Genomic DNA, 14,382 nt, shown 5'->3' with positions numbered 1-14,382 from the left:
TTCATTTTATTCAGCCAATGAGGATCCTAAGAAGTGTGGGCACATCCTGTTAGGCATGTAGGCATCTTAACTAATGGCATGGCTGTGATTGGCTGCTGAAATGATGTCATGATGCACTATAAAAGCCACCGCCGCCATTTTGAGCTCACTCTGCTGTGAATTCAGTTAGGGATAGGACGCTGTTGTTCTGAGGGACAGTTTTAGCTACCTATTTGCTCTATACTGCTTTACCCAAGCTACTTTCTAAATCACTGTGCCTTGCAGTGCTAGTGCACAGTTCCCTGTGCTGTTCACCGCTATCTGCAAGGTCTGTGTGTGTGAGTGCAGCTCACCCTGTAGTGTGTGCTTCAGCCAAGTCTGGTTGTAGTGCACTCAGTGTGTGTCACTGCCTCATACATTGTCCTTTTTTGCCAATTCATAATTTTTCCTGATATCTCCTATTAGTGTGGTGGTTCCATCTGTATTCAGCTAAATTGGTTCCAAACACACTATATAGGAGTAGATAGAGAATTTTTTTTCCGTCTTGCAGCACTAGTGCACAGTGCTCTGCATCTGTACTGTTCACCGCTGTCTGCAAGGTCTGGTGTGTGAGTGCAGCTCACCCTGTAGTGTGTGCTTCAACCCCGTCTGGTTGTAGTGCACTCAGTGTGTGTCACTGCCTCATACATTGTCCTTTATTGCCAATTCATAATTTTTCCTGATATCTCCTATTAGTGTGGTGGTTCCATCCATATTCAGCTAAATTGATTCCAAACACACTATATAGGAGTAGATAGAGGAGCCTTTCTGCAGCATTGGGCCCTGCAGCCCCAGCCAGATTAGTATTAGCCTATTTTTTGCAGCCTCATCTATTGCATTGTAGGTTACCTTCCTACATTGTAATAGCTACAAAAAGTTTGTGATACTATCGTTATTACATCTTTAGGCACATCCAGTGTCTTTTTGTGACAAAAAAAACCTAAATAAAGTTCACCAAACACTCCACTTTACAGTTGTGTAGGCCACATTAGCTCATATTAAAGTCTAGTCCACACTTTATAAAATTAGTGTTTCTTATACCTGTTAGCAGCTGTTCAGGAATAAGCACACTAAGCCCTTAGTACTTTTCTGCCTATCTTTATCAGTCTACCAAGATGAAGAAGGCAGGGAGTAAGGCATGTGGTCGTGGTCGTGGGCGTGGGCGTGGAGTTTCTGCAGGGAGAGGACGTGAGGATTCTGTGCCTGCAGGGAGAGGACGTGGGGATTCTGTGCCTGCTGCGGGCACCAGTGACTCAGCATCCCCCAGTTTTACCAGGGAACAGTCCTTTATGCGCAGCTTTGTAGGAGCTAGCCGTACCCCACTGCTGCGCGAGGACCAAATTGAAGCCGTTGTCGGATGGATGGCAGCTAACGCATCGACTTCAATTAGTTCCAGATCCTCTCAGGTCCTGAGCACTGAAGAGCACCCATCTGTCTCTTCACCACCTGCCAAATTGCCCAGGCAGTCAGAGAGCCCTGGACAGGAGCCATCTCTACTTCTGTTCTCTGAATCTCTTGGCTTGGAAAGAGGGGGCCAGCCAAGCAGAATTCGAGAATTTGAAGAAGAGGTAGTATGCAGTGATGCGCAACCGTTTTGTCTCTCTGAATCTGAAGAGGCGGGTGGGCCAGTGCCTATGGTCAGCAGCACACCTCAGTACGCATCTGATGATGAGACTCAGGTGCCACTTTCTGGTGCGTACTGTGCTGTCGAGACTACCCAGGAGAAGCAGTTGTTTGAAGAGGGTGGTGTAGATGATGAGGTCCTTGACCCATCATGGCGTGAGGGACAGGAAGGTGGTGGGAGCAGCTCTGAGGAAGAGATTCCCCGAACGGCCCAAAAAGGAGGGAGAGGGAGGGGGCAGACTTGGTTGCCTGTAGCCTCCACTTCGGCACCCATTAGGAGCATGGCTCTTCCAAAATCCAAAGCGGGCGCTCCCAAGACTTGCAGTGCCTGGTCCTTTTTTGACACAGTTGCAGATGACATTTGCTTTGTCAAATGCAAGCTGTGTAATCAGAAGGTGAAAAGAGGGAAAAGTGTCAGCAACCTCAATACCACAAATATGTGGAAACATGTGCGGACCAAGCACGTGGTGGAGTTACACAAACACACTGAAGACCTAGGCCAACCTACAGCGCCACCTACCACCTCTTCAGCTCGTGTTGTAGCCTCTTCCTCCAGCTCACACACAGCTGGTTCGGCTTCCTCACAGGATCGCCATGGAAGAATCTCTGGCACTGTTGTACAGAGACACAGTGTAATTCCACCCACAGCACCACTTTCCCAGTCATCCTCACACTCCCAGGCCAGTCTACAGCCATCGTTAGCACAGGCATGGGAGAAAAGGCGCCCATACTCGGCAAACCACCCCCGAGCACAGGCTCTGAATGCTGGCATTGCTAAACTACTGGCCCTTGAAATGCTATCATTCAGGCTGGTGGAGACTGACACATTCCGTAACTTTATGGCATTGGCAGTCCCACAATACAACGTGCCCAGCCGCTTTTATTTCAGCAGGCAAGCCGTCCCTGCCCTGCAACATCATGTGGAGGGAAAAATTAAACATGCGCTACAAAACGCCGTCAGTAGCAAGGTCCACCTGACCACTGATGCGTGGACCAGTAAGCATGGACAGGGACGATACCTTTCCCTCACTGCCCATTGGGTAAATGTTGTGGAGCCGGGTACAGATCTTGAGAGTGGCGCTGTACGTGTTCTGCCAACTCCAAGGATTGCAGGAATCCAGTCTGTACACATTGACTCCTCCTCATACTCCAGTTCCTCTGAATCAGCGCTGCAGGAGCCGTCACGGTCTACCTCCACATCGACCCGTGAACGGTTACCTGTTATGATGACCGATATGAGCACAGCCGTGGCCAAACGTCAACAGGCCGTATTAAAATTAATTTCTTTGGGGAATCGAAGCCACACAGCGCAGGAGCTCTGGAATGCCATCAAGCAGCAGAGTGACGTGTGGTTTGTGCCAGCGAATCTCCAGCCAGGCATGGTAGTGTGTGACAATGGCCGAAATCTGGTGGCAGCTCTGGGCCTAGGCAACCTCACTCACATCCCATGTCTGGCACATGTGCTCAACTTGGTCGTGCAGAGTTTTTTGAGGGACTATCCGGATCTTGATGCACTGCTTCACAAGGTCCGCATAGAGTGCGCTCACTTGCGGCGTTCCAGCAATGCAAGATCACGCATTGCAGCTCTGCAGCGCCGATTATGTCTTCCGGAACATCGCATCATATGTGACCTACCCACCAGGTGGAATTCAACGTTACATATGTTGGAGAGGTTGTGTGAGCAGCAGGCAGCAGTAATGGAGTACCAGCTGCAGCAGGCGCAAACAAGTCGCAGTGCGCGCCGTTCACACTTCACCACCACTGAGTGGGCCTCTATGAAGGACATTTGCCACGTTTTGCGTGCCTTCGATTATTCCACGCGGATGGCGAGTGCAGATGATGCACTAGTCAGCATGACTATCCCCCTTATCTGCCTGCTTGAAAAAACACTGCAAGCACTAAGGGACGAGGTTTTGGAAGAGGTGGAGGATGAGGAGTCACAAATGCCATCTGCTTCTCTACAGTCTGCGCAACGTGGTTCCTCACAAAGGCCTAGGCAGGGGACACTTTGTGAGGAGGATGAGGAGGAGTCAATGGATGAGGAAGACATCTGTCCAGAGGAGGGAGGTACACAATGCTCTAGTAGTCAGTATCTAGAGCGAGGGTGGGGTGATGCAGAGCAGGCAGAGATCACGCCTCAAGCAGGGGACAGCGTTTCTTGGCCAGTTGGCAGTCTGCAGCACATGGTTGATTTCATGCTGCAGTGCCTCAGAAACGACCGCCGCATCGCCCACATTCTCAACACGGCTGATTATTGGGTGTCCACCCTCCTAGATCCTCGCTACCGGGACAACTTACAAAGCCTCATAACACCATTGAACCGGGAGCGTAAAATGCGGGAGTACCAAGACGCACTGGTGCATTCCATCATGTTCTCCATTCCAACCGAGAGCAGTGCTGCTAGTGCTTTACAAAGCAGCTCAGTGCGTCGAGGCAGTGGAGGAAGCTCTGCACAAAGAGGGAGCAGAAGCAGCGCCTCAGCACAAGGCAAGACCAGTATGGCCGAAATGTGGCAAAGTTTTGTGTCCCCGCCGCCACAAATGTCTACACCATCACAGACAGCTCCAGTCAGCAGGAGGCAACGTTTCCGTCAGATGGTGACAGACTACGTGTCTTGCCCTCTTAGTGTACTCCCAGACGGCTCTTCTCCCTTCAAGTTTTGGGTCTGTAAGCTGGATACATGGCCAGAGCTTAGTCAGTATGCACTGGAGGTGCTAGCTTGCCCTGCTGCTAGTGTATTATCGGAACGCGTCTTTAGTGCCGCAGGTGGTGTACTAACAGACCGTCGCATGCGACTATCCTCCGATAACGTTGACCGGCTTACTTTTCTCAAAATGAACAAGGCCTGGATCTCTCATGAATTTGCCAGTCCTCTTCCAGAATAAATAATTGGTTGGCAACAGTATCCAGGTCTCCTGTTCTGTTCATGTTTCTACCACCTGAACTGTAATCCCTGAGCTCCAACACCGCCAGTTGGCGCTCGGAAGTGCCGTCTGCACAGTCAACACTTGCTGCCGTGTTATTGGGGTTCAGTAACGTCAGCTGTTCTCCTGCTGTGCGGACGGCAATTTCTCCTGCTTTGTCCACATCCACTGTACTACACATTTTAAAGTTGCTCGAATTACACCTCTGGCTCCTCTGTTTTCATTCTTATCCCTGGGCTCCAGCACCGCCAGTTGGCGCTCGGAAGTGCCGTCTGCACAGTCAACACTTGCTACCATGTTATTGGGGTTCAGTAACGTCAGCTGTTCCCCTGCTGTGTTCACGGCAATTTCTCCTGCTCTGTCCATATTCACTGTGCTACTTATTTAAAACTTGCTCCAATTACACCTCTGGCTCCTCCGTTTTTAGTATTTACCCTGGGCTCCAACACCGCCAGTTGGCGCTCGGAAGTGCTGTCTGCACAGTCAACACTTGCTGCCGTGTTATTGGGGTTCAGTAACGTCAGCTGTTCCCCTGCTGTGCGGACGGCAATTTCTCCTGCTCTGTCCACATTCTCACTACTACAGATTTTAAAGTTGCTCGAATTACACCTCTGGCTCCTCTGTTTTCATTCTTATCCCTGGGCTCCAGCACCGCCAGTTGGCGCTCGGAAGTGCTGTCTGCACAGTCAACACTTGCTACCATGTTATTGGGGTTCAGTAACGTCAGCTGTTCCCCTGCTGTGCGGACGGCAATTTCTCCTGCTCTGTCCACATTCTCACTACTACAGATTTTAAAGTTGCTCCAATTACACCTCTGGCTCCTCTGTTTTCATTCTTATCCCTGGGCTCCAGCACCGCCAGTTGGCGCTCGGAAGTGCCGTCTGCACAGTCAACACTTGCTGCGGTGTTATTGGGGTTCGGTAACGTCAGCTGTTCCCCTGCTGTGTTCACGGCAATTTCTCCTGCTCTGTCCATATTCACTGTGCTACTTATTTAAAACTTGCTCCAATTACACCTCTGGCTCCTCCGTTTTTAGTATTTACCCTGGGCTCCAACACCGCCAGTTGGCGCTCGGAAGTGCTGTCTGCACAGTCAACACTTGCTGCCGTGTTATTGGGGTTCAGTAACGTCAGCTGTTCTCCTGCTGTGCGGACGGCAATTTCTCCTGCTTTGTCCACATCCACTGTACTACACATTTTAAAGATGCTCGAATTACACCTCTGGCTCCTCTGTTTTCATTCTTATCCCTGGGCTCCAGCACCGCCAGTTGGCGCTCGGAAGTGCCGTCTGCACAGTCAACACTTGCTGCGGTGTTATTGGGGTTCGGTAACGTCAGCTGTTCCCCTGCTGTGTTCACGGCAATTTCTCCTGCTCTGTCCATATTCACTGTGCTACTTATTTAAAACTTGCTCCAATTACACCTCTGGCTCCTCCGTTTTTAGTATTTACCCTGGGCTCCAATACCGCTAGTTGCTGCTCAGAAGTGCCGTCTGCACAGTCAACGCTTGCTCCAGTGTTATTGGGATTCAGTAACGTCAGCTGATCCCCAGCTGTGTGTCCGGCAAATTCTCCTGCTTTGTCCACATCCACTGTAGTACGGATTTAAAACCTCCTCCAAATACACCTCTGGCTCTTCTGTTTTTAGTATTTACCCTGGGCTCCAGCACCGCCAGCTGGTTCTCGGCAGTTCCATTGGCTCTTGTACCTTCTGCTACCCATCCGGGTTCCAGTACCGTCAGCTGGTTCTCGGCAGTGTCTTTGGCACGGGTACTCCCTCCTGCCCAGCCTGGTTCCAGCACGCCAGCTGTTTCCGGGTAGTGTCAACGTCACTTTGCCTCCAATGCGTTGTCCTGTCGTGTTGCGGTCGGGTTAGCCGACTCTATGGTGCCTGCAGTTTAGGTGACTCCTATGTGGGCTGCGGGATCTGGCAATGAAGGCTGGTTCCATAGTGCCAATAGGACAAGCACCCTCTGTAGGACTGTGGGTTTTGGTAACTGCGGCCGGCTCGCGGCCTTGAACTTTTTTTTTACATGGGTACCTTCTGCTACCCATCCGGGTTCCAGTACCGTCAGCTGGTTCTCGGCAGTGCCTTTGGATTAGGTGCCTCCTTCTCGGTATCCAAGTTCCACCAACGTCTGCTGGTCCTTGGTAGTGCTTTCTGGCACAGGTACCTCCTGCTTAGTAACCGAGTTCCAGTAACATCAGCTGGTCCTCGGTAGTTCCATTGGCTCTTGTACCTTCTGCTACCCATCCGGGTTCCAGTAACATCAGCTGGTCCTCGGTAGTTCCATTGGCTCTTGTACCTTCTGCTACCCATCCGGGTTCCAGTACCGTCAGCTGGTTCTCGGCAGTGCCTTTGGATTAGGTGCCTCCTTCTCGGTATCCAAGTTCCACCAACGTCTGCTGGTCCTTGGTAGTGCTTTCTGGCACAGGTACCTCCTGCTTAGTAACCGAGTTCCAGTAACATCAGCTGGTCCTCGGTAGTTCCATTGGCTCTTGTACCTTCTGCTATCCATCCGGGTTCCAGTACCGTCAGCTGGTCCTCGGTAGTTCCTCAGCTTTCTTGTACCTTCTGCTACATTTCCAAGTTCAAGCTTTTTGAAATGGTTCTTGGTAATCACTCTGGATCTCCCTGACGAGGACCCTGAAGACGAGGACCCTGAAGACCAACCCTAAGAAGACGAGGACCCCGAAGACAATGACCCTGAAGACGAGGACCCTGAAGACCACCCCGAAGAAGACGAGGACCCTGAAGACCACCCCGAAGAAGACGAGGACCCTGAAGACCACCCCGAAGAAGACGAGGACCCCGAAGACGAGGACCCAGAAGACCAACCCGAAGAAGACGAGGACCCCGAAGACGAGGACCCCCGAAGACGACGACCCTGAAGACCACCCCGAAGAAGACCAAGAAGATGACCCTGAAGAAGTTGACCAAGAAGACAAAGAAGAGAAGACAAGCACCAAGATACAGAAAAACAAGAGACAGAAAACCAAGAAGCAGAAATACAAGAAGCTGCAGAACAAAAAGCGGAAGAACATTAAGCATAAGACTAAAAATCAGAGCAAAAGATAATATCTAAATTATAAGCAGAAGATGACTAAGCAGTGTATGGGGGTGAGTCCGTTCCTCCTCGTGGTGCCCCTGGAAAAGACCTGCTGCTGCAGGCCAAACTGAACGCGGACAAATCCTGTTGTAAATCTTTTGTGACGGGCAGAACGAAAGGTGTAATGTCCAACCTTTTATAGATAACAACTACAGGAATGCCTGTCACAAATAAGAATATGATGAAGAAGAAGAATATGAAGAAGATGAAGAAGTAGAATATGAAGAATGTAAAAAAAAGAATAATACGAAGAAGGTGAAGAAGAAGAAGGTGAAGAAGAAGTGGATGAAAAAGATGCTGAGGATGATGAAGGAGAAAGTGTGGGAGAAGTAAAAAAGAAGGTGAAGAGCATGGAAGTAGTGAAACATAAATATCTGACAAAATATAAAAATACTTAACATAGTTAATATTTCCGTAACTCAGAACATAATAAAAAAATATTAATTCCTGCTATTCCATTTGACTGGGCTAAACCTCTATGCCTTTATTGTCTCCCCCACCTCCCCCAATACATTCTACATTATTCTTAGTTGTTTTCCTTCATGTAGAAATAACCTACAAGGAAAGAAAGGGTTTATTTTAATTCCGATATTTATGTCCCATTGACTTGCATTGGTTTCCGGTATCGGAATCGGCGATATCCGATACTTTTTCGGTATCGGTCCGATCCAATCCGATCCGATATTTCCCGATATCGGAAGGTATCGCTCAACACTAGTTAGCACACAAAACAACAACCTTGCACAGGCACCTTCATTTTGTAGGAGGTGCCTTATAAAGGGGAAGTCCTCCGGCCATTGGCCGGGGACTCTTTAGGACGGCGCCCGGCCCCTTTAAGAGGAAGGAAGCGCGCGCGCACCCTAAGCACTGTGCCCGGGAAGCTGCGCGCGGTGCGCGCCACAGCAGCAGCAGGAAGGCGCCGGACCGGGACCGCAACAGTGAGGGGAGCGCCGTCTCTGCCCGGCAGGAGGCAGAGACGCCAATGCTACAATGGGGTTCATTTTATCAGCTGAAGGGTTTAAGATGGATCCTTGAAAAGTTTTTTCTTCATTATGGTTTCCATCCCCATTTTGGTGAATTTTCTAAGATAAGTTCTGAATGTACTGAGGTGGAGGACGCCAAAGAGAAACATGGGGGTGTTACATGGGTTGATAAAAAAAACCTAGGTCCATCAAGTTCAACCCTTCTCCACCAATTATACATTTTTTGTCACTAAATTATCTATAACCCACAATGTTATATGTACTGAGGAAATTATCCAGCCCTTTTTTAAAATTTGTTAGTGTTTGCCATTACTACCTCTTGTGGTAGAGCGTTCCACAGTCTGACTGCTCTAACTGTAAAGAACCCTTTCCTGTTTGCCGGAATGGCCATTCTTCCACCAGTAATAAGTGCCCCCTAGTCCTTAGTATGGTCTATGGATGGAATAAGTCAGCTATTGATAGTCACCATCGTGCTCTCTAGAAACCCCAGAGCATCACCTAAGAATAAAAGTAAATCATAAGCATACAATGCCGCCTTCTCTTCCTTGGTCCCATATTTAAATCTCAGAGGTTTTACTAATTATTGCCACAAGAAGTTCAATTGCTATTTGTCAGGGAGATATTGGTATCAGGAAAATATTCTTCCATATTTCCCTGACATGGATATTGACCATTTCTCCCTTTTGTCAGTACCAAGCTGCCTCCATAAAAATCTTAGCGCAAAGCCCCAATTAACACAGTCATGAGTAAGGCCTTAAACCAACTGCTGTCAGCCAAGAAGTGTTACAAGCTACTTAAATGCGAGCCTCTTGTACCTGGATGACGCAGGGGGTGATTAAAACGCAGGATTGCCATAATTTGCGTGTAACTGGGAAAGCTTGTTTCCCGAGCTTCAAACAGAAATCTATAGACACTTCGACTTCCAAAATGAAGTATGAAATATTGTAAGTTTCATACTTCCGACAATAATGGGACCTATATTTTTAGTGGCAGGGACAGCCGAGGAACGTATACATAATTTTTCATTGTTGTAAGCAAGATCATGGAGCTGTAGCGCAAAAACACCAGAATAACAGACTGCAGCTATGCAATGTGTGGTCTCTAAATGCAGGTAAAATCATAACAGAAAAAATGGCATAGTTTGCAAGCTTCTGCGATCAACGAGCAATGAGTTATCGCAGACGTTAGCATTTTTAATAAAAATGTGCAGGCTGGAGACCAGCCCACATAATGTCACCACAAGGGGTGTGTAGACAGATCTCCACTTAGGTATAAGAGAACCCATGGAAAATACATAACCAATCATTTCCAGGGGGGTATAAGGATTATAAGCAACGGGTCGCGTTCGATAACGCTCAAATCAAACTGAGGAGCCACTCCTCCACCTATATTGAATCGTTTCAGCGATCGTATAGTAAGTTATCTTTTTTTATCCTGTTTATTTTATGTAACTGCTTATGTATTTTAATGTCTCCTAGGTTCAGGCCTGTTTGTCTTATTTGTTTAGTGGATTGTTTGTTGAATTGTTGCCGGTAAAGTTAGGGTAGCACCCTGTTGATTGAAGTTCTCATAAGATCTAAAGGGTAAAACCAGACATCTCTGAGAAGAAAGTGAGGTAGAGGTTAAAAGTCTAAATCTCATGTTAAGGGGAAGTAGCCTTATGCTTCAATAGGAGATCACTCTTGGCCTGGATCTTGGATCTGTAGTTGATCAAGTGCATGAGACACTGTCAGTCAGATATAGGTAAAGTCACAAGACTGTGGCAGTGATTTCCTGAGGGAAAAGATTATATTTAATCTGTGTCCCTGTTTTAGTGAAGTGATATTCACTGGTTTCTGTATTGTGTTTCGTTAATTTGTAATTTTTGTTTGGAAAGCTGATTTGTTTATTTTTGTTGTCTTCTGTGAAAATAGTTGGAAGTAATTAACATGGAAATAGTCAGTAAATTTATTGAAAAATATGCCTCTGCTCAGTTCAGTACTTGTGCAGATGATGCATTGACACATCAGTTTAATGACCTTATGAAACAATGTGAAGGGCAGAATGATAACAAAAGTAAATTGTCGAAAAAGAAAGCAAAGAAAGAGAAGTTAGCAAATGTTTTGTGTATGTTGTTGAAAATGAAAGGAATTGCAGAACAAAAGGAATTGCACTGGTATTCAGAGAAAGCTCAATTAAGAGGTGAAGTGGACAAAATTGAACAGGAAGTCAGTCTGGCTATTGCTAGTGCTGAAGATCATAATTGTGAGTGTGAAGATCTAAGGGATGAGGTAGACAATATGAATTACCAAAATTGTGAATTAGAAGATAAGCTGGAGGAGTATAAGGAGAGATGTAAACTTAGGGAACAGCGTATTGCTTTGCTAGAAGGAAAAGAAGCGAAGTATAATGATATGACAATACTTAGGAACCAGTTGTATGATGCTAATGTAAAATTGGAGCTAAAAGAACATTGCATTATGTCCTTGAAATCACAAGAATGTACTAGAGTGAATAACCATAGTTATTGTAATCAAATGTGCAAGTCTGCTGATCAGGAGGAAAGAGATTGGAAAAGAGGGGAGGAGCAGCCTGTGTGCACGGCTGATAACCCTGAGTATAACCCAGATCATAGTTCCTCTCTCTTTACTCCTGAGTCAGGAGGGAGCAGACAAAGGAGAGACAATTTGCTTAGTAACAGCAGTAATTTAGTCCAATCCACAACACTCTCCATACAGGATAAGACAAATCTATGCCAGATATTAGGGAAGTTTGATACAAGTGCCTCAGCCATTAGTCTTTCCAATAAGTTAGAGGCAGTAGTGACACAATACAGTCTGGGTAATAGAGCTGCATGTGCCTTACTTCGGGTATGGCTCCCATCTCAACTTTGTGAAAAACTGCAGCCCCCTGTAGGAGCTCACAAAGGATTATCTGCAGATCTTGAATGTAATTGGGGAAATGCTAGTGACAGAGTGGAGGAATTAAAGAGAGTTATGGGGGGACGAGATATGAGAGGTACTAATGCCTTAGAAAATGCAAAATTAAATAGAGGAGATGATCCTATTATTTTTTGCAGTGAATGTTTGACATTATATCGTTCTACCTATAACTGCCCTGACATGTCTCCTGATGATAGCAGTTTTCTATATTCAATGGCTAACAACTGCACCTTTGTTGATTATCCAACAAAGGTTGCCTTGAGGAACGCAAATTCCTATCAAGCCTTTGTAAATATATTAAAGGATTGGATTCAGGATACAAGTCATGACAACAAGCCCCAAAAGAGGATATCAGAGGTAGTCAAAAATGAAGGCAAAGTAAGGTTTATTGGAAAATGTTATAAATGTGGTTACACAGGTCACACTATGAAAGAATGTAGAAGTAGTAAAAGAGTTATCAATAATAGACCTTTTAATAATAGGAAGCAAAGACAAGAACCAAATACTGCAAGGAATGGAGAGCATAGTCTTCCTGAAGTTACATTATATGGCCCACTTCTGGATGAACTGAGGAAGATTGGGAAGGCAATGGCAGAAAAGCCAGAGGAATTAAAGACCCCACCTTCAACAAATCCTTATGTAAAACAATAGGGATGTCACGCCCCAGTGTTGTCCCTAGTGAGTCAGCTTAGCAGGGACAAGGGCGGGAGACCCCTTATTCAGGGTACGGTAGGGGGCCATCGTACAAACATTTTACTGGATACAGGGGCTGCTGTCAGTTTGACTAATCTGGATTTGATTAAAGACCCTGGTGGTAAACACATTTTTCTGAGAGGATTTGGAGGACAGTTAGTATCTTCAGAACAATCTTTACCAGTGACAATAAACCTGGGAAATCTATGTGTTGAGTATGGCTTATATCTTTCACCAACACATGAAGGTACCATTATTGGGTCAGATATTATGAAGGAATATGGACTTATTCTTGATTTATGCAACTGGATGTTGTGGAGAGGATCACGGTATAAAGGCTGTTTAAAAATGGTAACTGACAATTATGGTATTGATTCCATCAAAGGTGCTCAATCTTTAGATCCAGCCATGATATTGAGAACAGATGATGAAATATTGGCCGACATCTTGTGGCAACATAACAATGTGTGGGCAAATTCAAAAACCCAATGTGGCAAGGTGTCCAACATGGTAGTAATGGTAGAGGGTCCTGATCCCCCACCCCAAAGACAGTATAAAATACCACCAGAGTCAGTCCCCTACATTAAGAGAATACTGGATGATTTGCTGATTCAAAATGTCATCAGGGAATGCCAATCCACTAATAATGCACCCCTATGGCCAGTTAAGAAACCAAATGGTTGGCGTCCAACATTGGACTACAGAGCTTTAAATAAGTGTACCCCTCCTGTCACTAATGTGGTTGCCAAAATGCCTGACATGATGACAGCACTCAAACCCTCCTCCACGGTGTATTAATCAATAGACATCTCAAATGGATATTTCTCCATTCCTTTACACCCTGACTGTCAATACAAATTTGCATTCACATTTCAAGGGAAACAGTTAACATTTTGTCGGTTACCACAAGGATTCAGGTCCAGTTCTACTTACTTTCATAAGTGCATGGTTGAAATTTTGTCATCTTTCTCAGAACCTGATTGCATTGTACAGTATGTAGATGACGTTCTGCTCCAAACTGACACAAAAGATCAGCACTACACATTGTTGAATGAGCTGTTAACACTCCTTGAGAAGGCAGGCCTCAAACTTAATCCTAACAAAGCCCAGCTGATGAGAGATTCTGTGTTATTTTTGGGAGTAATAGTTTCAAAAGGGGGGAGAATTCCTGACCCCAACAAATGTGAAACTATTAGGAAGTTGCCTAGGCCAAACACAAAAACAGGAATGAGACAGTTCTTGGGACTTGTCAGATTTTCCAGAGATTTCATAGAGGGATTTGCTGAGAAAGCAAAACCCCTCTATGAACTCCTAAAAGGTGATCAGGGAGAAGCTGACCCACTGGAATGGATGGAAGAGCATGAAGGAGCTTTTGTCAGGTTGAAAATCAGCCTCACTCAAGCACCTGCTCTGAGCAATCCAAACCCAGATCTACCTTTTGCATTACAGGTTCATGCCTCTGTAATAGCAATTACGGCTGTATTGCTGCAGGAGAGGCAAGGAAAATGGGTTCCAGTCGGATACCTATCAAGGTTGTTAAGTCCTGTGGAAATAGGATTTGATGATTGTGTTAGGAATCTGTTGGCAGTGCATTGGGCAATACTATCCACAGAGTACATAGTAGGATTTTCTAAAATCATACTCCAAACACCCCACACTCCTATCAAAATGCTCTTGGAGCGAACACTCAGTGGTGTATCTTCTCAAAGGGTAGCAAGATGGCTTGTACATTTAACACCTAGGAACATCACAGTGACTCACGATACTAACTACATCCTGCCACAGTTGATGCAATACAAAGGGGAAAAACATGACTGCGGGGAGTTACACATGACCAAGACACAGGAAGTGTTTAGGTTAATGACAGGAAAAGAACATCTAAAAATTTGGGTGGATGGAACAAGGTATTGGGAAGAGGGACAATTTTACACAGGTTATGCCCTGTGGTGTCCTCAAGCAAATGAACAAATTCTCATTAAATGCCCAAGGAAATTCTCAGCGCAAAGAGCTGAACTGGAAGCTGTGAGGGAAGCAATTTTGCATTTCAGTACAGGGCCTATCACAATTTTCTCTGATAGTGCATATGTCACAAGATCACTTACTGAGTACATGC

The 14,382-nt window shown here is 46.1% G+C and overlaps 1 protein-coding gene across 1 annotated transcript; it reads left to right on the top strand.

Annotated features, from left to right (window-relative positions):
* The first annotated feature begins 9,532 nt into the window (after positions 1-9,532).
* Positions 9,533-12,960, top strand: LOC141191541 (posterior protein-like). Its single transcript, XM_073661438.1, has one exon. The coding sequence runs from the start codon at positions 10,584-10,586 to the stop codon at positions 12,225-12,227; it is 1,644 nt and encodes a 547-aa protein (XP_073517539.1). The 5' UTR covers positions 9,533-10,583; the 3' UTR covers positions 12,228-12,960.
* The last annotated feature ends 1,422 nt before the right edge of the window (positions 12,961-14,382 follow it).

Source organism: Phyllobates terribilis, unplaced genomic scaffold (genome assembly GCF_046119375.1).
Source record: "Phyllobates terribilis strain yellow unplaced genomic scaffold, ASM4611937v1 Scaffold_47__1_contigs__length_9908305, whole genome shotgun sequence".
Taxonomy (NCBI): domain Eukaryota; kingdom Metazoa; phylum Chordata; class Amphibia; order Anura; family Dendrobatidae; genus Phyllobates; species Phyllobates terribilis.
This window is presented reverse-complemented; position numbering and strand designations above follow the sequence as displayed.